The 25,404-nt window shown below is 43.9% G+C and overlaps 1 protein-coding gene across 4 annotated transcripts in view; it reads right to left on the reverse strand.

Annotated features, from left to right (window-relative positions):
• Positions 1-360: 360 nt before the first annotated feature.
• Positions 361-25,404, reverse strand: part of LOC122932980 (biotin--protein ligase-like) — a 176,383-nt gene continuing 151,339 nt past the window's right edge. For all 4 annotated transcript variants that reach the window (XM_044287682.1, XM_044287683.1, XM_044287685.1 and 1 more), the window contains exons 8-12: positions 13,483-13,550; positions 8,832-8,992; positions 5,141-5,255; positions 3,569-3,782; positions 361-839 (exon numbers count right to left, since the gene is read on the reverse strand). In XM_044287682.1, the coding sequence (XP_044143617.1) occupies positions 668-839; positions 3,569-3,782; positions 5,141-5,255; positions 8,832-8,992; positions 13,483-13,550 (730 nt within the window). In that variant the 3' untranslated portion in view covers positions 361-667. The remainder of the gene's footprint in view (positions 840-3,568; positions 3,783-5,140; positions 5,256-8,831; positions 8,993-13,482; positions 13,551-25,404) is intronic.

The raw sequence follows: 25,404 nt of genomic DNA on the forward strand, positions 1-25,404 counted from the left end.
CGATTTTTGAAATGCAGACAGGGCCAGCCGGAGGAAGAGATCGCTGCTGGCCCTGTCAATTAACAGGAGGAGGGGGCGGTTTTTTACGGCTGCTACCAGCAAGTAGACGCCCTACTTGCTGGTAGACAGGTAATTAGCATATTATAAAAGTACGTTTTTTGCCTTATCTACAGAACGAAAATGATTAATAACATAATGTATAGATATATCGCAGTATAGGGATTATAAGTACCCCAAAAAAATAAAAAATGAGTTTAGTGGGGTGACAGAAGCCCTTTAAGCTTTAGTTACATAAAACAGAGGAAGAACCCTAACGATCTATATACTTAAGTGATGAGACAAGCAGAACCATTGGTATAATTTTCCTTTATTTGCATGTTAACTAAAGTATCATTTAAGTTACATCCAGCCCCCCCAAAACTCCCAAGTACCTGTAGACAAGTCCCTAAATGAGTCAGTCCATTGTAATAATATAGAGTATTTCCATACAGCTCCGAGCATCCAATAGACTGCGCCAGACTATAGAAGTTTTAGAGGCTTAATAGATCCATACATGAAGGAAATCACCTACACCCATCCAGGGGGGGTATTAAAAATATATCTATTTCAGACAGCGACCAAGCCGACCACCGATTCCAGGAATGTCTATATTTAAGAGAAATACGGGTTAGGAGCGCTTCGGTATAATCAAGTTTCTGATCATGTCAAAGGAGTTGCCGTCTGGATGGACAGTGACAATATTTTTCCCATCTTGGAGAACTTGAAGAAACCCGGAGTCATCTAGTCCAACAATCTCAACTAAAGGGCCGTCCTCACCGCCGAGCCGAATCTTCTGCCCACTGAAAGACATGCGAAAAACAAATACAGACACAAGTCAAAAGGGGGAAGGGTTAACTCCCACCAAAATAATGGAGAATCATCATCTATAACATAGTGTTGGCATCTGGTTTTTGTCAGTAGAGCGTATCAGCTTTGTGTTCTTGGGTGCAGTGTTACAGTATGGTTTCTACATAGCAGCAATCATTGGCTAGAATCTTCTTTTTTATGTATTTATTTTTATATTTTAGATTATTTATCAATATTTATTCCCAGGCCAACAGATTGTGTCAACCCCCCCCATACGGTACTGCTCTTAACTAACACAGGCCGGTACAGTCAGGTGATCACTAAGCTCCGCCCAGGCTCGGAATGTTATAAAAGGGAAGTTAGATATCATTTGTTTTTGGAGATAATTAGATAAAAATGAAGGTATTCATACATTTTCATTAGAATCGTGATTACTATCCCACAGGTTTTTCATCAGTGTATCACTACAGTATGTAATGCCTCCAGCTTTCTTTTCACACAAAAAAATTTAGCTTAGTTTTTCTGCACTTTTGCTGTTTTAATTCCTTTTTTTGTTTGTTTTTGGTGTTTTTTGCAGTACAAATGCCATCTCCAGATGTTAGCTGAAGATCTATGAAATGCAGGACACACAAGCGTTTTTGTTGCTGCTGTTTCTGTTAATTAGGTGGCTTTTTTTTTTAGTTTGTTGCTTTAGTTTAAAAACTCAGCCTGTCGAATATTTGGTGTTTTTTTTTTCTGGAATTTTGACAACTTCTATATATGGAACAAAATCCAGAATAAAAGGTTCTTAAGAAAAAAAAAACGTAGCTAAAAAAATCTGCATGCGGCATGGAAAAAAAAATATGATTTCTATGTGTTTTTTTCAGTGAGCAAAAAACACCAGGCCAGATTTGTGCGTATAGGGGCACTTAAAGGGGTTGTGCACCTGCAAAGAGAAGGATACATAGCTGCTTCCTAATGCTGGCTCCTTGGCTGCTCTGCTGGGCTTCCTACCATCCGTTTAGACAAATCGCTGGCCGCAGTGGTGACCTGCTCCCCCTGCATCATGTAAAATTATCACGTGACGTAAGGGAAGCAGGTCACCGCTGCAGCCAGAGATTGGCTGCAGCAGTGTCGAAATGGAAATTGACATCCTGAAAGCACAGTGGAGCCACAAAGGTTGGGGAGAGAAGGAGCCAGGAGCCAGCACAGGTCTGTCCGGGGGGGGAAGGGCTTGTGTTTACTAACCCCCCCCCAAAGATGCGCAACCCTTTTAAGGAAAGCCAATAGACAGACTGCTCACCATTAAAGTAGATATAGATGCCTCCATCCCTAGCTGTTGGCTGAACGTATACCAAGATGTGATTCGTGAGATGTCCAGCTTTGAAATAAAAACATGATTTTGCGATACTCTACCATGAGATGTCGATGCTGTATGTGTCCATGTTGAGCCACCCAGTGGTAGTGATGTGTGTTGCATCCTGTCAGTGGTTTTGGTAATGTCACAAGATTGTACTGAATTTTCTTTTTTAAGAATAAAACTGTAGTTCTTTAGTGACAAGAGATGGGGAGGAACAGTCCTGGAGATTGGTGTAGATCCTGTAGAACTTCCCACAAAGAAAGTTGGAAGCACAGCTCCCCGCTAGTATGGTAGGCCCACTATAGTCTATGAACTGACCATGTGTCTCACCAGAAAAGCCAACCAAAACCCAAGGGAACCAGAGAAGAGCTTAGAATAGAGACAGGACTCCTTCATTTTAGCAACTGTTAGGAGTCCCAGTGGTCGAACCATCATAATACATCCTCTCAATGTATTAAAAATGACCATGGTGGAAAACCCTCTTTAAGAACTATCTATTTGCATATGGTGTCCAAAGTCAGGGTAGACTTCATTATTAATTCATCCTGGCTAAGACTCTAAAAACATTGACCTCCCCCAACTGGAAGACCTGAAGGAGGAACCACAACATGATATGGGACAGTCCAAATCGGACAATATGGACCAGTCGTGATACCCATTGTTATATACACTGTGACTGCAACACATCTTCATTGAGAAATCCAGTGGCCTGTTCCAGCAGAGGAACAAACTAACGTAGTTCACCGAATCTGGCATAGATGGACTTGGCCGCGCACTGCTCTATCCCGTTTGGGGTTTTGACTGGATACAAATTCTTGCATGAAGGACCGAAATCGGGTATTTATCCTGGAAACGGGTCGGATCCCCAAAGGCAGCAATGTCCAGTTATGCCATATATGGTGAACTTCAGTAGCCTGTTCCTCTGCCGAAACAGGCTACCGTAGTTTACATCTGAGATCGCAATGGTCAAGGCAGTTGTGGCCACCCAAAACGTATTAAAATTAGTCGTCAATCTGTACAAAGCACCCCTCTACTGCCAAGCCCAATACCAGCACAGTGTTGTATATGGACCAAGTTCTTCATGTCCCCGTAACTTGTTTATGACGAATATTATAATGGACGCCTCAGCCAGTGACGTGCCCATGATAAAGGAGAGGGCCTTGTTTACCCATCAATCACAGACAATGCCCTTATCTTGATGATGGATGCTAGAAATATGAGTGACACCTGTATCATTCAGAATAAGCAGTGCCTAATCCCAGACCAAAGAATAGGCAAAGTCTATGATAAGTTATCTAGATATTTCTTCACGCAAGTCTTCAGCCAGTGAACTTTTGCCCCACAGGAAACAAAGGGTCCCTGAACAATGTCCGTCACACTCACCTGTGTATCCAATATTTATAATAGGAAGGCAGAATACCATTGGATCCTTTCTTCTGAAAAATATCAATGAGTCTCTCCAGAGCGGTCACAGACCGGGCTATCAAGGTATCCACCCTTAGCGGATCAATATTTGTTTCATATCTCTTGTTGTGCTCATAGATGAGATCATTGATGCAGATTGTTGGGTTACTGTTAGTGACGTTGAACCCACAACCTAGCAGAAAAGGAGAAAAAAAAAATAGTAGAATATAAAGCATTATAAGCATACATAACATAGCAAATGCCAACAGTTCGGATCGCCATGATAACCTCTGGTGGAACGAATCCATTTTGAAGGCTTCCAGTACAAATCATTCAAGGCAGATGTCCATTTTGTCTAGGAGGCCCCCTGACGTTAAGCCGATCACGGAGTGGTCAGCTCTAATTTGTGAAGGCACCTGGCAGTAAATGTAAAATTTCCCTGCACTGCTTCCGCAGGAGAAAAGAAGAATTACACCCTATCTACTGAAATCAGTCACCCGAGGATTTATAAATCTGATAACCCCTACGGAAAATTCCAATATCCCAGAGTCATAATATCACATTCGCATATTTTCAGGAATCTAAGCTACGGGGAGATGTCTGCAGTGTTCACACGTCGTAGAACGGTCCCTTTGCCTGCCATGTGACAAAATAATGGTTCTCCAGGATGTGAAAAATGTAGAATTTATTCCCTTTTCAGAGATAATATTTTATTAGTCAGAGAAAAAAAATCTGTTGACTCTAGTGTTCCTTGTACTCTGCAAGAAGGGCCCCCATATATCAACCCTGCAAATAGCCCTCCTTACCTCAGCAGAAATCAGCGGCTGGCCAAGCTAAGATCAGTAAACCTCCCTTCACTGCGCATGTGCAAATGAGGTTACAGGCCACATTTCAGGAGAGCTTCTTAACCCATGCCCCCATGACAACTCTTCCAGCCACAGTATATGCCTCGGCAGTTCAGTTTTCTCAGCAGTGTTGATCCAAAGCATTGCTCACCTGCTGGCAGTTTTTTTTATGGAGTACAGCAGGGATGCCCAATTTGCAGCCCTTCCGTTTGTGCAAAACTACAACTCTCAGTATGCCTGGACGTCCTACAGCTATTAGGGGATGCATGGAGTTGTAGTTTTGCAAGAGCAGGTTGAGCATCCCTGGAGTACAGGATCCGAGGAATGTTGTTGTGACAAAATTTAAAGGGGTTTTACGATCTCAAAAAGTAAAGCTAAAATATTATAATCGGTGGGGGGGGTCAGACCCCCTCCAACTGACAGAATAAAGTGGAAATGTGTCTCCTTCCATGGATCCGGCTCCACTCACTTGAACAGGGCTACCCAGCCTTCCCTGCATAATTGGGTGGCCGCTCTGCATGGTAAAAACAATGAAGGAGATGCAACCACTGTCCCCTTCACAATAGGTAGTGGGCCCAGAGGTCAGAACCGCGCCAAACATAAATGATCCCAGCGAGAGGCCACCACTTTTTGAGAAAAGAACCCACTGGAGGCCTTGTATAAGGTCAACATAAAGTGTCAAAATCCTAAACTAGGCATTTCATACCGATCAGTATATGAAACATATTTCCCATGAGTGTCGAGTTGACCAGGACTCCCCCGACCTTCATCAGATTACCGTAATAAATATCATTCGGCCACTTCAAATTTAACTCAATATCCTGTAAAGGAGCAATAAAGGAAGAACGTTAGGCTCAGATAAACAGATAAGCGCCCCCAGCACATTACAGCAGTGACCTTCCACAACAATTTATAGATTGTAAGCTCTTGCGGGCAGGGTCCTCTACCCCTCTGTAACAATCTGTTGATAGTTTATGGTTTACGGTGTTTTTTATTTCTGTGTAACCGCAGCTGGATGTACAGCGCCGTGGAATTAATGGCGCTTTAAAATAAATAATTATAATAATAGTTCTGCTATTCTATGACTTAGGTTTCCATATACAGACGGGTCCTAATGGTCTGCCTGTCGGTTTTACACTGCCAGGCATAACATACTGTAGTACAGGAGTATTGCAGTGTAATATTTAAGTGTCAGGGACAAGTACCCTAGTGGGTCTGAACAAGTTGTAATAAATATGTAGTAATGTAGTAAAAACATACACAAAGTATACAAAATCATATAGACGGCATGGCAAATACAATAAAAACAAAAAGATTACTAAATTTCTATGTTTTTTTTTTCCATTTCCCCTCCACAAATAAAAAAAATATTTTTTGGCTCAATACATTATATGTACCCCAAAATGGTGCCATTAAAATTGACAACTTTTTCTGCCAAAAAGCCACCATTCAGCGATGGAAAAAGTTATGGATCTCGGAACGCAGCCATGAAAAAAATAAACAAAAAAAAACAGCTCAAGGGGTTAAAAGTCATAGACACTATTGCCTAGAGCTATGCGTGCGACACCATTTGTGCATAGGTGCTAGGTAAAACGGCAGGTAACACATAGGAAAATGTTACGGTATGTCTAATGTCCAGTTCGGCTCTGCTATATCTATATATACATTTTTCTTTTTATGTCTTTTTTGTATTAGAGCATATGCAGAATAGAAATCTATCGCTTCCCGACGAACACTTCAATCACCAAGGCCCAGCGCCGGTTGTAATGCCCCCTTTTCCCCTTGCTTATATTGGAAAGGTGAAGCACAACGGAGCTTTCTCTACTCCTCCTGCGCGTCTGTACGACCGTGGCATTCTTCAAAGCGGGTCCATCTGCTTACATTTAGCGGCGGGGCTGCTAACGTTTCATAGAGAGCTCCCTACGGGGTGAGACGTTGATACCCGCCCCATAAGGCTTAGAAAGATTTAAAAGGGAAAAAAAAAAATGTTTGAGGTTTGGGAACAGCAGCGGGAGGCAGCGAGCGACGCGCTGGATTACAGAACCGCCGCGTCAAGGTGAATGGATTGAGAAGAAGCTGGAGAAATCAGCCATGACTGGGCTGATACTTCAACCTTCTGTCTAACCTTAAGTCCGCCGGCTGATAAATGGACGCAAGGCGTGAAGATCTGATCCAGCCAATGATGGCAGCTGGAAGGAGAGACGTGAAGTATATAAAAAGACATAGTGTAAATGTGCGGAAGTCATTGGTTTTAGGGAATATGGGAAACATATGCTGGTGTTAAATTTAAAAAAAAATCCCCCCGAAGAAAAAAGCAAAAAAAAGCAGCAGAATAAGCTACGAGGTGATGAAGCCGGCTGACTCCTCCAATAAACGCGGTTAAATTTCTATTATACTGGAAGGTATTCCTGCGCTCGCCGTTATCACGCCGTAATTAGAAAAAGGCCTCTCAAAGTCTAAAAGGGTTGTCCTCCTTGGACAATCCATTTTTTATAGACAATAAGCTCATCAGCGATCGGCTCCGATCTATGGGAGAACCTGGTAATAAATGTTCAACTTCCCTGCAGCGCCACCACAGGGGAAATAAAGCATTACATGGGGCTCATGCAAACCAATAGGAAGTCCATATAATGCACGGGGCATGCCAGGTCCTCCAGAGAGAGAGAGATGCTCTTTGTAGATACTCTCTGCACTAGCTTATAGATGAGGGGCCTAAATATTGGGGAATAATAGAATTTTACAAGAATTATGGAAAAACATATCATGAATTGATATTCTGCCTTTGGGGAATGGCCATGTTTTTCTGAATAAATGTATTTAGAAAAATCTGATTAATAAAGCAGGTTTAAAATGGTTGTTATTAGCACAACTAAACGTCTGTAGCAACAACGTCGTCCATTACATGTTCTGTTAACACGGCGCTGAAACAGAGAAGAGGAAGCACAGCTCGGCATCAGTAAAGTCTTTCCCTCCATCCACTGTAACCTGCATTATTAATCAGATTTTTCTAAATAAATTAATGCAGTAAAACACGGCCATTCTCCAAATGCAGAATATCAATTAATTATAGGTTGTTCCAAAATTCTAATAAAATCCAATTAGTCCCACTATATCTAGGACTACAGAGGTTGACTTGCTACCAGGACTCATGGGAGGGAGGTCCACAGGCCCATTTACTAGAGACTAGGGGTGGGCGATATAGACGAAATGCGATATAAACAATATAAATCTGGCCAACGATAGAGATTTTGTTTATATCGCCATATCGCAGATCGCAGTAGAACATGGCATACGCCGCTCTTGGCACTCACAATGTTCTCCTGAGCCGGCACAATGGAGAAGAAGGGAGTCCCTCCCTCCCCACTGTGTGCGGCTGCCGCTGACCATCAATGAGAACAGACTCGGAGGAGGAGGTGGGGAGGGACTGTGGCCACTGCGCCACCAATGAGAACAGAGAGGAGGAGGAGGGGAGGGACTGTGGCCACTGCGCCACCAATGAGAACAGAGAGGAGGAAGAGGGGAGGGGAGGGACTGTGGCCACTGCGCCACCAATGAGAACAGAGAGGAGGAGGAGGGGAGGGACTGTGGCCACTGCGCCACCAATGAGAACAGAGAGGAGGAGGAGGGGAGGGACTGTGGCCACTGCGCCACCAATGAGAACAGAGAGGAGGAGGAGGGGAGGGACTGTGGCCACTGCGCCACCAATGAGAACAGAGAGGAGGAGGAGGAGGAGGGGAGGGACTGAATACAAACGTAGCCTGCATATGCCGGCCATATCCCATACCCGGCCTCTATTACTGTGCACCGTGTGATCTGCCGCAATTAACCACTCAGGTCCTGAGGGGTTAATTGCGGCGGATCACGGCGCGCAGTAATAGAGGCCAGGTATGGGATATGGCCGGCACATGCAGGCTACGTTTGTATTCGGGCATATTAACTATATTCATTGGTGGCGCAGTGGCTACAGCCCCTCCCTTCTAAGTATTATATTAATTGCGCCCCCCCACACGATTAAATCATTGGTGGTAGTGGCAGCTTCTGATCAGAGCCCCAGCAGTGTATCGGTTACCATGGCAGCCAGGACGCTACCGAAGCCCTGGCTGCCATAGTCGGCTCCCTGCTGCTGTGTGCGCTATGCACAGAGCAGCAGGGAGAGTGTGAAGTCTTATCTCACCCTGATAGAGCTCTATTAGGGTGAATAGGACAAGGGTTCTAGCACCTAAGGAGGCTAATAGTTATTAAATAAAAAGTAACCCCCCCCCCCAAATATAGAATATATCGCGATATATAATCGCATATCGCACATGCTTAAAATTATATCGCAATATAGATTTTAGGCCATATCGCCCACCCCTACTAGAGACATACAGAACAATGGAGCATCAGATAAAGGATACCTCATATCCAGGCAGCGTCCTCACAGCCTCCACAACGGCCAAGGACATCAGGTGCTGTACAAAGGCGATCCTCTGCCCCAGTGGAGACGACACGGGAATGGTGACAAGCAATGTCATTAAGGCACCTCCTTTAGGGCTGAGCCAGTCGTTTCCACCCCGACCTGCATACAGACATTCAACCCGATCACATGCAAATCATGGCATTTCAATATTAACATGTTACATGATACTAAAGGGAAAAATTCTGAGTTTTCCATTAGAATAAATTTATAAATAGTCCTCTACACTTAACGGGCCATTGTCATGAGAGGTTGAATCCAACTGAAAAAGACGTGAGGGCGGAGCATTGCAAGAAAACCGGAGTGACGAGAGGTTGTATCCAACTGAAAAGGACACGACGGAGCACTATAAGAGGATTCCTATTTGTCAGCCAAACTAAGTCACTGAAAACAGCCCAAGCATTACTGATGGGTCTCCTCGTGATGCTCCACACTCATGTCCTTTTCAGTTGGATACAGGCACAAGAAACAATCTCTTATGACATTTTAAGGAAAGTGCTAACTCTGGATGACTCTTGCAGTAAAAAAAAAAAGAAAGTAAAATCTGTGCTTCATCCTGAGGCATAATGGGTATTTTTTTTTTTACTTTTACCATATTAATACCATCTGGGCTATATCTATAGGGGATGTAGAAGTAGTAGTTACACTCAGACCCTGGTGTCTGTAGGGGTCCAAAGGCCCCTCTACAACCAGTTATATAAATGGCAGGTGAGAAGGTGGTTTACAGATTTTGCATTGGGGCCCAAGATCTTCAAGGTATGCCTCTGGATCTATCCAAGGTGAACGTACAGTGACCTTCTCTACTACGGCCAATGACGGATGTGGTCTTCATGAGAACAGATTATCACTTTACTAGGGACCAGTGAATCATTAGGTGGGACAGGCCCTGACCCGTGACGTCATAAACATCCCTCCAGGTCAAGGGAAATCCTTCATAGGCCTCAAGACCTGCAATCAAATTGACTAAAAGAGAAGAGGGAAGAAAGTAGACTGGCGACTTAAAAAACAACATCAATAACTGCTAGAGACTAAACCCATTCAATAACATCTCTTAGACATTTATGGCATATCATCACAGCAAGCCAATGCGGCAGGTGGCAGGGTGCCAACACGGGTGACTATTTCAGTTGGGGAATATGCATATTTAAAAAAATCTTCTAAAGTATCCAGGATGCTCATGGAAAAAGGAGAGACCGGCCATAAGAGCAGTCAAGTTCCCTGACTGAATACTCACCTCCGCCGCTGTAGACTGGAGGGATGTATATGTTTAGGAGGTCTGTATTACTTTTGGGCAGGGGTATTGAACAGGCAGACCGCGGTCCGAATCCAGACCTCGGATGCCCGCTGTCCGGACCCCTGAATGTCCCGCTTCCAGCTGCATGTTCATCCTGAGGAAGCACATACAGCTTAATACCATGGTGAAGCAGGGAGCCGGCAGCTCTCCGACCGCAGCAGCAGGTGCAATGAAATGACATCATCAGGCCCGCTGAGTGAGAGAAGCCCAAGCCCCAGGGTGTGGTGCTCCGGTCATCAGCAGAGTGGGAGCTAGGTAAGTAGTGCTTCCGCTATTGGTGCGTGCACTGAGTGGGCATATCTACTGTGAGGGGGCATCAAGATGGCATATCTACTGTGAGGGCACTAAGGGCATATGTACTATTAGGAGGAACTAAAGGACCATATCTACTAAGGGGGCATTAAAGGGGCATATCTAGTGTGAGGGACATATCTAGTGTGGGGGGGGGGGACATATTGTCTGTGGGGAGGCATATCTATTGTGAGGGGGCACTAAAGAGGAATGTCTACTTCTACTGTCAGGGTGCATTAAAGGGGCATATCTAGTGTAATGGGGGCACTATGGAGGCATATCTAGTGTAATGGGGGCACTATGGAGGCATATCTAGTGTAATGGGGGCAGTAAGGAGGCATATCTATTGTGAGGGGGCACTAAAGGGGCATATCTAGTGTAATGGGGGCACTATGGAGGCATATCTAGTGTAATGGGGGCAGTAAGGAGGAATATCTATTGTGAGGGGGCACTAAAGGGGCATATCTAGTGTAATGGGGGCACTATGGAGGCATATCTAGTGTCAGGCCTCTTTCACACGACCATATGGCTTTTTTTAGTGTTTTGCGGTCCATTTTTCACAGATCCGTTGTTACGTTTTTTGTTTCCATTTCTGTTACGTTTTTCCGTATGGCATATACAGTATACAGCAATTACATAGAAAAAATTGGGCTGGGCATAAAAATTTTCAACAGATGGTTCTGCAAAAACAGAACGGATACGGAAGACATATGGATGCATTTCCGTTTGTGCTCCGTTTTTGTTTTGCGGATCCACTGACTTTAATGGAGCCACGGAACGTGATTTGCGGGCAATAATAGGACATGTTCTATCTTTCAACGGAACGGAAAAACAGAAATACAGAAACTGAATGCACACAGAGTACATTCAGTTTTTTTTTTTCCGGAACCATTGAAATGAATGGTTCAGCATATGGACCATATACGGAACGCAAAAAAAGGCCCATAAACGGAAAAAAAAAAACGGCTGTGTGAAAGAGGCCTAAGGGGCATATCTACTATGAGCAGAGCACCGTCCCGTGCTATCTGTGGCGCAGTGCAGAAGGCACGATGGCGTAATGTCTTCTCGCCTGCCGGTGTTGAACAAACGATGAGTTAGCGGGGGAGGCTGATAGTTAGGAAACATGGGGTAGATGAGTATTTAAACTAGACGTAATATGGGGCATCACTCTGTGGGGGCACTTAAAGGATACTACTCAGTGTCGGGGAATTAAGTGGCATTACTGTGTGGGGGCCACTGAAGAGGTAATCACTGTGTTGGGGCCACTGAAGAGGTAATCACTGCGTGGGGGCCACTGAAGAGGTAATCACTGTGTAGGGGGCCCCTGAAGAGGTAATCACTGTGTTGGGGCCACTGAAGAGGTAATCACTGTGTGGGGGCCACTGAAGAGGTAATCACTGTGTGGGGGCCCCTGAAGAGGTAATCACTGTGTGGGGGCCCCTGAAGAGGTAATCACTGTGTTGGGGCCACTGAAGAGGTAATCACTGCGTGGGGGCCACTGAAGAGGTAATCACTGCGTGGGGGCCACTGAAGAGGTAATCACTGCGTGGGGGCCACTGAAGAGGTAATCACTGCGTGGGGGCCACTGAAGAGGTAATCACTGCGTGGGGGCCACTGAAGAGGTAATCACTGCGTGGGGGCCACTGAAGAGGTAATCACTGTGTGGGGGGCCACTGAAGAGGTAATCACTGTGTGGGGGGCCACTGAAGAGGTAATCACTGTGTGGGGGGCCACTGAAGAGGTAATCACTGTGTGGGGGGCCACTGAAGAGGTAATCACTGTGTGGGGGCCACTGAAGAGGTAATCACTGTGTGGGGGCCACTGAAGAGGTAATCACTGTGTGGGGGCCACTGAAGAGGTAATCACTGTGTGGGGGCCACTTAACAGACATCCTAGTGGACATGCATTTAGGAGCACCCTACTCTGCGGGGGGCACTAAAAGGGCATCACACTGTGTGGGAAGGCACATAAATATTGTTGGTGGCACTAAGGGGACATCTTTATTGTGTTTAGGCACAATTACTGTGTGGGGGGCACAAAGGGGATTGGATGGGATTAGAGGCATGGCTTATTGTAAAAATAAAAAAAATTCTGCGGTGCGTTATGCGCCACCGGTATTGTTGTCTTTGCATTTCATTGCGGTTCGGACCTTGATCCGATGGCAGAGTCTGGTAAATGGACTTTTTACAAAAAGTACTTGAGTACCCCTGCTTTAGGGGATCTGGTCTGGAGTTTTTTTCAGTTTAGATGCACTGGTCTGGGGTCTGAGTATAGGGTGTCCGATTTGGGATTTGTACTTTTATATTATATTTTATACAATTCCAATTGTTTGGCATTTGTTGATAAAAGAGAACAAAAATAAATAAATAAATGACCGCAGTAACCTTAAAGGGATATTCCCCTTTAAGTCACTTTAGGATCAGTGAGGGCGTGACCTCTGAGATCCCCACAATCCTGAGAATGAGGCGATACAGTCTTTCCCTGCACAATGGCGCCTTCGGGGACCTGGATGTGCCGCAGTTCAGCTGTATACAAGTGTCGGGGAGCGCTGCTGTGTAGGTAAAAACAGTGAATGAGGCTGCAGAGCTGAAGCAGTGCTATGGCTCCTTCATTCTCTGGATCAGCGGGGTCCCACAGATAATGGAATATTATATTGATATGCTATCACTTAGGAACACCCTTTCAATCACAGCACAGTTTCCATCAAACAGCGCCACTCTCTTCCACTGGCTGCATCTGGTACTGCAGCCCAGTTCCATTCACTTGAAAGCTGCACCAATCATTTTCCCATTAAATCTACTCTCCGGACTTTTCTTTGGCCCTACAACCCGTCAAGCGGAAAGAGTTAATACAACAAAAACGTAAAATGAAGAATAAGGAAAAACGGTGAGAAAAGAGAGAACACAGTGAAACGAAGAAAGACAGAAGACAGAAAAAACAACCGGTTGCGTGTCTAAATAGTCGCTCTGGTGAGCGTGTTTTCTTAAATTGAAAGCCGTCCCCTGACCTTTGCCTTGAGTCTGCTGAGTTGCGATAGCGATTAACCCCATTTCCTTTGGTTCGTGAAACATCAGCCTGAAAGTGATGGGAAAAGAACTGGTCAGTTAGCACAGGAAGCAGCGACAAATAAAATGTAATTAAGTGTGAAATGAGCCATCGGCATCACTTTGCAAGAATCATTTTTCTCAGCTGGGGAGGCCGTCCTGTGATAAATGGTTCATACACAGATGTAGCAGAGCTGAATCGGTCACGTTTCGGTTTTACACCTTGTGATATCCCCATAAGCTACGCGGAATGGTAAATGCATCATCCCATTTACAAACTCGGCTCTGCTACATCTGTGCAGACCAATTCGTCAATCCGCTGTTTCAAGGCTGCCTTGTTAGCGTATCAAGCAGCAGAGAAATCTAGTAGGCTTACGTACAGTCCTATGTATTAGGGCTCGTTCACACAAAGGTTTTTTGCGTTTCGTATACGGAACCATTCATTTCAATGGTTCCGCAAAAAAAAGTATTTCCGTTTTTCCGTTCAAAGATAGAACATGTCCTATTATTGCCCGCAAATCACGTTCCGTGGCTTTATTCAAGTCAATGGGTCTCCAAAAAAACGGAACACATACGGAATGTACTCCATATGTCTTCCGTATCCGTTCAGTTTTTGCGGAACCATCTATTAAAAATTTTATGTATATAAAATGTAATTACTGTATACTGTATTTGCCATACGGAAAAACGGAATGAAACTGAAAACACTAGTGGGAAAAAAAACGGATCCGGGAAAAACGGCCCGCAAAACACTGAAAAAGGGCTTGTTCACATGACCGTATGGCTTTTTCAGTGTTTTGCGGGCCGTTTTTAACTGATCCGTTTTTTGTTTCAGTAGTGTTTCCGGTTCCGTTCAGTTTTTTCCGTATGCCATATACAGTATTCAGTAATTACATAGAAAACATTGGGCTGGGCATAACAATTTCAATAAATGGTTCTGCAAAAACGGAACGGATACAGAAGACATACGGAGTATGTGTATGTGTTCTGTTTTTTTTGCGGACCTATTGACTTGAATGGAGCCACGGAACGTGATTTGCGGGCAATAATAATAGGACATGTTCTATCTTTAAACGGAACTGAAAATTGGAAATACGTAAACGGAATGCATATGGAGTACATTCCGTTTTTTTGTGGAACCATTGAAATGCATGGATCTGTATACGGACCGTATACGGAACTCAAAAAACGTCCCGTATACGGAACGCATAAAAACGTTCGTGTGAACGAGCCCAAAGACATACTGTCATGTAGGCCTCTTGCACATGAACGTATTTTCATTCTGTTTCCGTTCCGGGTTTTTTGCGGACCGTATACAGAACCATTAATTTCAATGGGTCCGCAAAAAAAAACTGAAGGTACTCCGTGTGCATTCCGTTTCCGTTCCACAAAAAAATAAAACATTACGGACAAGGACAGGACTGTTCTATTAGGGGCCGCAAAATACGGAATGCACACGGATGTCATCCGGTTTTTTTTGCAGACCGCAAAATACATACGGTTGTGTGCATGAGGCCTTTGCAAGAGCTCTGCTACATCTGACAAACTCAGCTTAATTATATCTGCTAAAGTGTCCTCCTGCTAAAAGCTGAACATTCCGGGGAACCTCAATAGGGAATGGTATCTCTGTCCATGCATGCGCAGGAAGTTATTACCTACACAGGTTAATGGGTGGCACAGACAACTAGATTGCACTCATGGATCTCGCAATCGGCAGGGACCATGTTGGTGAGACTCTGGGCTGGGTGCCCCTGATCTGCCACTTTAAAGGGGTAGTCCGGCTGACAATAAGCGATACTCACTTTACCAATCCCCTTCACACAGTTTCTAGTTCCTTAAAACACAAAGGAAGTGACCACTCAGCCAATCACTGGCTGCGGGCGGTCACCTCTGTGGCCAACGATTGGCCGGCGGGTCACTTCCTGTCTGTGAGGAGGGACCACTGACCAGTGAGAGACCGTGAAGCATCAGAATGGGAGCGGCAGGGGATCGGTGAGAATGTCTACATTTATTAATTTACACCATTCTGAGTTTTTTTTGGTTATGTGGACTCTCCCTTTAAAGAGGTTCTCCATGATTAATGGACAAAATAAAAATCTGACACCATATAGTACATGACAAACTGTTTCTAAGGGCTCATGCACAAGACCGTATGTAATTTCCAGTCCGCAAAAAAAACGGATGACATCCATGTGAAGTCCGTGTTGCATCCATTTTTTTTGCAGATCCATTGTAACAATGCCTGTCCATGTCCGCAAAACGGACAAGAATAGGACATGTTCTATTTTTTTGCGGAAAGGACATACGGACACGGAATGCCCACGGAATCATTTCAGGGTTTTTTTCCAGCCCCATTGAAGGGAACGGTTCCGCATACGGACCTGTAAAAAACGGAATGGAAAGGGAAGAAAAATACATTCGTGTGCATGAGCCCTAACAAAGCCAGAACCAGCCCTGTACCTCACATGGATCCAGAGATCTCCACATTCACTGCTGCAAATGTTCTGATTTATGTCAAGCTGGCAGCTCAGTGGGTGTGTGCTTTCCGGAGGTGTGTGTCCTTTCTGCTGCAGCTGTGGCAGTTGAAGAACGAAACTGAGCATGTGTGTCCACCTCAGTGAGGTGGACAGAGAAATTAGAAAAAGAGCAAACAGGAGGTGGCGCTGTACAGATACAACTCAGTGGCTATAGTACATTTTTAATGACATGCTAATCCAAAAGTATTCAGATCCAGTTGCTGCTTTGAAAAATGTAGAATTTTTTTTGGTGGGACAAACCCTTTAGGGTCCATTCACACGTCCGTGTGTGTTTTGCGGATCCGCAAAACACGGACATCGGCGATGTGCGTTCCGCTTTTTCCGGACCGCACATCGCCAACACTTAATAGAAAATGCCTATTCTTGTCCGCAATTGCGGACAAGATTAGGACTTGTTCTATTTTTTTCGGGAACGGAATTGCAGACTCAGAAGTGCGGATCCACAATTCCGGATTCGGGCAGCACATCGTGCTGCCCCATAGAAATGAATGGGTCCGCAATTCCGTTCCACAAAATGCGGAACGAAATTGCGGACGTGTGAATGGACCCTTAAAGGGGTCGTCTCACTTCAGCAAATGGCATTTATCATGTAGAGAAAGTGAATACAAGGCACTTACTAATGTATTGTGATTGTCCATATTGCCTCCTTTGCCGGCTAGACTCATTTTTCCATTACATTATATGCTTCTCGTTTCCATAGTTACGATCACCCTTCAATCCAGCATCGGTGGCCGTGCTTTCACACTGTAGAAAAAGTGCCGGCCTATGTCAGCCGCTATGGTCCCGGCCACTAGAAAGGCCAATGTTTTTTCCTACAGGGTGCAAGCACGACCACCACTGATGGATTGCAGGGTGGTCGTAACCATGGAAACGAGCAGTGTGTAATGTGATGGAAAAATAAATCCAGCCAGCAAAGGAGGCAATATGGACAATCACAATACATTAGTAAGTGTCTTGTAATAACTTGTTCTACATGATAAATGCTATTAGTGACACGACCCCTTTAAGAGTCATTGATATATAAGATCTTTATATTTTTATGAAAACCACAAGTCGCTTCTGTGTCGCTGTGAAACCAAAAACATTTAGTCTCGAATGGCTTTTAAAAAAAATCAGCCTAATACGAGCCCCCAAACTCCGCAGCCAAAACAGGGATCGGTGTCACGCACCTACCCTGAGCCGAAATGGGTGTTTATTGCAGTATAAACTTTAGGGGAAACGGGAGATGGAAACCTAAAGGGAGCATCACCAAAAAAGAAAAAAAAAAAACTAAACAAACACGAACAAATTACGGACGCGCCGTGATTACATCCTTTGAATTTAACAAGAGTGTTTATTTCACTTGGCAGGAGGAATGCGGCCGACTAAGCCGCGCTGGAATAATAGACGATTATAAAAACAAGATGGCGGCACAGGCCACGACACATGTATAACATAATAATAGTATAAAGCGTCAGATAATAGGACCGGCCATGGTGAAATCTGTTACACAATACACAGGAAGCCGGCAGGATCCCGCTATACGAGAGCGCACCGTTTAACGAGAACTGGGGTTTCAAAGCGATTTCTTTCCCCGAGAGATCTAATTAGACTTTAATAACATTAACATTAGACTCCATGATGAATAGTCTACACATGTAACCATGACGCTAATAGCTCTTTACAGAATAAAAGGTCCTTAAGGGGTATTTATTATCCGGAGAACCTGAATCAGCAGCACAAACATTCAATTTGGGACAATAGCAATGAAAGGAATGTCTATAGCGAGCACGCAGCCTGTACGATATGAAGAAATAAAGGATATCTACCCTTAAAGGGCCTGTCCACTTATTTGTCCAACGCATCTAAACCACAAAAAAAGAAAAAAATTAAGAAAATGTTAAAATAGTCTTGATAAGAATATTATATTGTTTAGTTTATACAGCTCCTATGCAGACCAACGCGTTTCCATGGTAACAGACTACAAACAAATCCTGAGTAGTCTGATCCTACAGGTAAACTACCTTTTGTCACACGACGTATGTATTTTGAGGTCCACAAAACGTGGCTCTGCAAAATACGGATGACATCTGTGTGGCACATGTTTTTTTTTTGTAATTGCCTTCAACGGGTCGTGGTTGACAATGGTGGCCAAGAATAGTAAGTATTCTATCTTTTGGCGGACGCTGAAAGTCCATGGATGATTTGTGTGTTTTCCTCATCCATATGGCCGCAAAATGCAGTCAATGGGTCCACAAAAAAAAAAATGGTGCCGCACGGACGTCACACAGATGTCATCTGTATTTTGCAGATTCACGTTTTGCGGACCACAAAATGCATACTATCCCTTTAAGGGATAAACAGAAGGTAGTATACCTGTAGGACCAGACTACTCAGGATATGGTTGTAGTCTGTTACCATGGAGACACATTGGTCTGCATAGAAGCTGTATACACTAGACTGTATAAGATGCAATACGGACATCATCCAAATTTTGCAAACTGCAAAATACATATGGTTGTGTGAATGCACCCTTATTCTGGTCAATGCTTGGCCTAGAATGCATGTTTTCTTAAAGGGGTATTCCGGTTAAATCAAGGACAGGGGATAACTATTAGGCTGGGTTCACACGGGCGTTGCAGGTGACGTGCGGGAAAAGATGTGGGTGAGCTGCGGGAAAATGCGCGATTTTTCTCCGCGAGTGCAAAGCGTTTTAATGCATTTTGCACAGGCGTGAGAAAAATCGGCATGATTGGTACCCAGGTCCGAACCCGGACTTCTTCACTGATGTTCGGGTTTGGGTTAGGTGTTGTGTAGATTTTATTATTTTCCCTTATAACATGGTTATCCACTTGTTCACACAGCCCGGCTTCTCTTCTGTCTTCTTCTTTGATGACCAGGAGGAAAAGGACCTGTGGTGACGTCACTGCGCTCATCACATGGTCCATCACCATGGTATGAAAGGGGATGAAATGTGTTCCTGAAATCATCTGTGCTGCTATGAAAAGCCACATAACTGATAGATTACTATACACGACACCAATTTAGGATTTCTGCGTTCTACTGCACCATCTACTAGTTGCCCTGTTATTTGATTTGATCTGTCAGTGTATTTCCTGCTGCCCAAGTATGATAGATAGATAGATAGATAGATAGATAGATAGATAGATAGATAGATAGATAGATAGATATGAGATAGATAGAGATAGATAGATAGATAGATGATAGATAAATAGATAGACAAATAGATTGATAGATAGATATGAGATAGATAGATAGATAGATAGATAGATAATAGATAGATAGATATGAGATAGATAGAGATAGATAGATAGATATTAGATAGATAAATAGATAGACAAATAGATTGATAGATAGATATGAGATAGATAGATAGATAGATAATAGATAGATAGATATGGGATACAGACAGATTAGACAGCTGCAGAGAAATCTTTTTACTTTGTCCATAAATGTGTCAGTCTCCACTGCAGTTATGGTATTAGATTCATCGGTCAGTTAGCATGTTCACTTCATAGCCCTCACTCCCTCCAAAAGTACATGAACACTTGAAAAGACCAACCCTTATTCACAGGACCCTAAAACACACACACAACATTTTTCCTAAAAATGGAATGAAATTGACAGAAATTATAAGCGCCTGAGTCTCCATATCGTGCTCCCTCATCCGAGTGCTCTGTCTGCAGAACAGTGCCAGTCTTCACTGCAATTCTTGCATTATATTCATGAACCAGCAGGATTAGGATGAACAATCCTTGGACACACAGACAGACGTTCACCTACATTTTTTTTTCATAGAGAGGAATTTTAATTAAGAGCCAGTGAGTGCTACGTGGTTAACTGAGAACACACATTACACCATGTATAACCCCCATCCTCCAGAGCACGGCTTAATAAAAGCTAAAAATAAAAAATAAAAATCCTGGGAAATCTTTGATGCTTCTAAACATTTGGCAGTGGCTGCTGAGCCATATTAATGAGCTGAGTAGATGTTCCTTTGGGCCAAGAGGAAACTCGGTAAGGAGGTAAAAAACATGGGAGGGAAGCGGATAATGCAGCACAGAGACAAATGGAGGCAGACAGATTTATACGTGCTACACGGGGTAACTCCGGGGGCGTTACCCCAGCGCCGCCGCTACAATACACTTCTTGTACCATTTCATACTCTGCACCATGACATACAGGAAACCGAATCCTCCATGTAAGATGGTAAGGGTATGAAAATCAGTCACCTGGATAAGGTCATGGGTTCACGCAGGGTGTTTTTGTGCAATTTTTTGTTTTTGTTTTGTTAAATCTGGCTTCAGACTTGGTGATTTTGTGCAATATGTGGGTAAGGCGGGGTTCACACAGGGTGTCTGTGTGCGGTTTAAGGCTGGGGTGATCTTGTGAAATGTTTGGGTAAGAGCTCATGCACACAACTGTATGCATTTTGCGGTCTGCAAAACACAGATCCACAAAAAAAACGGATGACATCCCTGTTACATCAATTTTGTAGTGGATCCGCTGTAACAATTCATGTCCTTGTCCGCAAAATGGACAAGAATAGGACATGCTCTATTTTTTGGCAGAACGTTTTCCGGACATATGGACACGGAGTCGTTTCCTGCATACGGGCTGCAAAAAAACGGAATGGACATGGACAAAAAATGCGTTTGTGTGCACGGCCCTAAGGCTCAAACAGCGATTTTGTCAAATTTTTAGGTAAGGCTGTGTTCACACAGGGTAATTTTGTGAATTTTTTTGGGGCAAGGCTGGCATTTTGTGGAAGGCTGTGTTCGTGCAGGGCATTTCTTTTTACAATTTTTGGATAAGGCTGGAGTCAAGCAGGGCAATTTTGTAAAAAAAAATTTGGTAGAGCCATGTACATGCATGGTAGCTTTGAAATTTTGGGAATAGGCCAGGTTCAAGCAGGACAGTTTTGTTCAATGTTTGGGTAGAGACACACTCACACAGGGCAATTTTGTGCAATATTTGATAAAAGTTCTGGTCCATGCTGGGCAATTTTGCACGCTTTTTGGGTACAGCCATGTTCACACAAGGCAATTTTGAGCACTATTTAGGTAAGGCCTGGCCTGGTTTATGCAGGGAAATTGTGTACAATTTTTGGGTAAAATCATGCTAACGCAGGGCAATTTAGTGCAATATTTGGGTAAGGCCTGGTTCAAGTGGGCGATTTTGTGCTATTTTTGTGTAAGGCTTTGTTCACACAGGGTGAATATGTTCAACTTTTGGGTAAGGCAAGATAACATGGGGCATTTTTTTTAGTCAAACTCACAGAGCAATTTAGTGCAACTTTCGGGTGAGAACTCATTTTACCAGGGGCGTTTGTGCTATTTTTGTGTAAAGCCGAGTTAAAACAGGGCAATTTTGTGCAGTTTTTGTGTAAATCCAGGTTTGTGCAGAACTTTACTGTTCAATTTTTGGGTAAGGCTGACTTCTTATGTACAAATATTAAAGGGGTTGTTTGGCATACTTACCTTCTCCCCACCGCTGGATCCTGGCTCCTTTGATCCCCTGCCTCGCTCAAGTTACCCACTATCCAACATCCACTTTGACACTGCTGCAACCATTGACGTGCCGCAGTGGCGACCTGCCCCCCTTGCGTCACATGACCAATCAACATGACGCAAATGGAGCAGGTCAAATCATTGGCTCCAGCGGTGTCAAAGTAGATGTTTATAGGGGGAGGGCCCAGCTAGGCAGCCGAGGTCAGAGAGCTTCTTTTTTTTTTTACAGGTGCGTAAAACTAAAAAAACTAAAAGGTGGCCAACCCCTTTAAAGAAGTGCTCTGCTTTGGCCATTCCCTACCCTTGAATATAAGCTGATCACAAAGTGTCCTCCTGCTGGGTCCTCCAGCGATCAGCTGCAATCTGTGGGATCTGGCAGTAAGTGTTCACTCTCTCTGCAGCGCCACCACAGGAGTAATTGAGCATTGCAAAAAGACCTTTCACATCAATAGGTTGGTTGTGCAATGCAGGACAGGACAAGCCCGATAGATAGATTTTTATTTTTTATATATATATTTTTTATAATAGTACCTATATAGCCTTTAGGGGAAAATAAGAAAACACCATCGGGCCTGTAAGAAGAAATAATACAGATCATATTATTCTGGATGAAATACAGTGCGGTTTGTAGACTCATTTTTCAGTTTGTGGGTTTAATGCCCATGGAAGGTGCTAACAGAAAAGGAATGTAGATTTCAGCAGAATATGTGAAGGGCGGCCAGAGTCTCTACCATGTAAGGTTCGCTCCGGCAATCAGTCACACGACTTTCCTGGATTGGGGAGATCTTTGGGGGATAGATGGAGATTCAGTGCAAAAACCGTCTGAACACACTGTCGTCTACCAGCTTTAATAATTCAGGCCCTGCCAAAAAAATAAAGGGGGGACGTATGGGCACGTAAAGTTCACAGTCATTCATTTTAGCCTCTAGTTGGCTGCTTATTGGGGAATTTAAAATTTGAAGAAAAAAATAAATATATAAAATCAGGGATTTTGTACAGAGGGTAAACTATTATTTGGTCAAAAAATATCTCAGAGTACGCTATTAAAACCTAAGGAAGGAGATGTATCAAAACTAGCGCGAAAGCGGAGATGTCCGTAAGAACCAAACAGGACACGATTTTTATTTCAACCGTGCTGAACTATAAGAAATGAGTCTATTAGTTGCGAACTTCCCCATATTAACGTCTCCAAACCACATACATGTGACTGACATAGACGGGGGAATGGAGGAGGGAAGTGTCCTTCCATCCATGTTTGTCACTAAACAGTTCTCCGTTGACTTCAAAATGGCTGACGCTGGGTGCCACTTCCCCCAAGATTATGAGGGGAGATTTATCAAAACTGGTGTAAAAGAAAACTAGCTTAGTTGCCCATAGCAACCAATCATATTCCACCTTTCATTTTTCACAGCTTCTTTGGAAAATGAAAGGTGGAATCTGATTGGTTGCTATGGGTAACTAAGCCAGTTTTCCTTTACACAAGTTCTTATAAATCGCCTTCAATCTCTTTATCAGTTAACATACAAAGCAATGAACAGAGACGAATATAGAAAGATGTTCGTCGGTAGAATATAAAGAAAAATCGGATGCGTTAGGCCTCATTTATCAGTAACAGTAAGACTGTCTCTGTTGCCCACAGCAACCAATCAGAGCTCATCTTCTGTTTCTCAAACTGCTCTGGGAAAATGAAAGCTGAGCTCTGAATGTCTTTGTTACCCATGGCAACCAGTCTTAGGCTTTATATATGCAGCCCAGGGTGTTAGGCCCAGCACTGGGCCCGAGGGGGAGGAGCGTGACTCAAAGGATGCCAAAGACAGAAGTCAAGCACGGCCCCCTCAGGCCCTGAACTAAAGTCCAAGATACTAAATTATTCCAAGATATTCCCTTTTGTCAAAGGATGGCTCAGTAATAGATATTTCTAGGAGAGCAGGTTGACAGCCAAAATAGTAGATGCAACAGCTTCCACACAGGTTGTCACCCGACTACCCTGAGTATACTTCCAGTCGAGTTAAAGGGGTTGTTCACCATTTGATGGTGTTTGGGAAAACCCCTACCCTCCCGGACAGAATTGCAAAGAAAAGCATACATACCTGCTGCCTGGCTTTGGGTCCCGGTCCCTTTGCTGCCTGGCAGCCACTGCCTCGCTCAGGCCCCCCGCCGTAAACATCCTTTTTGACGCCTCTGCAGTCAATGACAGGCCGCAGCGTTCACCTGCCCCGCTTGCGACACGTGACCATTTGACCAAGGGGAGGGGGGCCTGATAGGGGATAAGTGAAGGGGCCCAATAGGGGTTAAGTGTCTGGTTGGGGGGAGTCTGACTGCATGGCCGTCCACCAATCACAAAAAAATGGAAGCCGTGTTTCCCAATTTAAATGGAGTGCCACACATTGCCTCACTATTTTGCTCTATGGGACTGCCAGAGACTGCTCTCTCCGTCAGCCCAATAAAGTTGAACGGAGCAGCACTACATTCAAACACGGGAACACGGGCCCCTGTTCTAGCGACTGGAAGGGCTCCAGTGGTCAAATCCCCCCCCCCAATCAGGCTTTTAATATTGATGATCCATCCTCAGGATGACCTATCCTCTATGGCAAAGCAGCAGCGAGCTGTGACAGGGAGAGAGCTGCAGCAGAAAGGACACACCGCCTAAGCTGGCAGCTTGATATAAATCTAGCAGAATAAAGGACCGTATAAATGGATCCGCATCCGTTCCGTAAATTTGCGGAACGGGTGCGGACCCATTCATTTCAATGGGGCCGCAAAAGATGCAGACAGCACACCGTGTGCTGTCTGCATCCGCTGTTTCGTTCTGTGGCCCCGCAAAAAAGATAGAGCATGTCCTATTCTTGTCCGCAACAGCGGACAAGCTCAGGCATTCTCTATATAGCGCTGGCGATGTGCGGTCCGCAAATTGCACAAGGCCAATATCCGTGTTTTCCGGATCCGCAATTTGTGGACTGCAAAACATTTAGAAAAAGATTCTCATGTACTGTATGATGTCTAATTTTCATTTTTTTTACATTATTCATGGGATAACCCCTTTAATGTAGAAGCCATTATGTTTTAGACGTTCATTTTTTTTCTTCACTAAGCAGCAACCATCTAGAAAATGGTCTTCAACCATTATGAAAACAGCTCTCGGATGTATTAATTTATGACTTTCTTGATTAACGATGCTTGTGTTTCCCTCGTCAAAGAACAGGACTTCCTCTAGTAGTAGATTTTACCCATTTTTTTCCCCTCTAAACCAATACTATAAAAAGTAGCAGCCAGTTTCCAAAATAACTTCAAATGCGGCCAAGATGTATAAATCTCGCTCGCTTCCAAGATTCTGGGCTACACTGCTGATGGCTTCAGGAGAACATTTCAAAGAAGGATGCCAGCTCCCAGCCGGTAGAAATATCTGTCAGCTTCTTAATCAAGTTCCGTAGACGTTATTTCCCGACTTTATGAATACACATTATTGTTGTCCATCCAAACAGTCATCGGACCACAATCTGCTTTTTAGGTCGTCTGGAAAGAGGAAGATAATATCACGCACTGCACTCGAGTTACTTCACAAAACTTTATCCCCCCCGGCAACATGGCTTTTGGCACAAATTCCCCTTTCAGCACCATGATTGTTTTGAGTCCATTCAGAAATAATTATAGGAGCTATAGTGTTAGAAAGGCTTCAAAAAGAAAATAATTCTTTCCAGAGAAATGCTAATAAGTATTTAGAATAATCTAAGGAAATTTTAGCAAATTTTTTTTGAAGGACCTTTACTAGCTCATTACAGATGGGTTCCTACATGAAGGACCTTATTCTCCTCACGGAGATCCAGGTGGTAGGGAGGCT

Source organism: Bufo gargarizans, chromosome 3 (genome assembly GCF_014858855.1).
Source record: "Bufo gargarizans isolate SCDJY-AF-19 chromosome 3, ASM1485885v1, whole genome shotgun sequence".
NCBI classification, from domain to species: domain Eukaryota; kingdom Metazoa; phylum Chordata; class Amphibia; order Anura; family Bufonidae; genus Bufo; species Bufo gargarizans.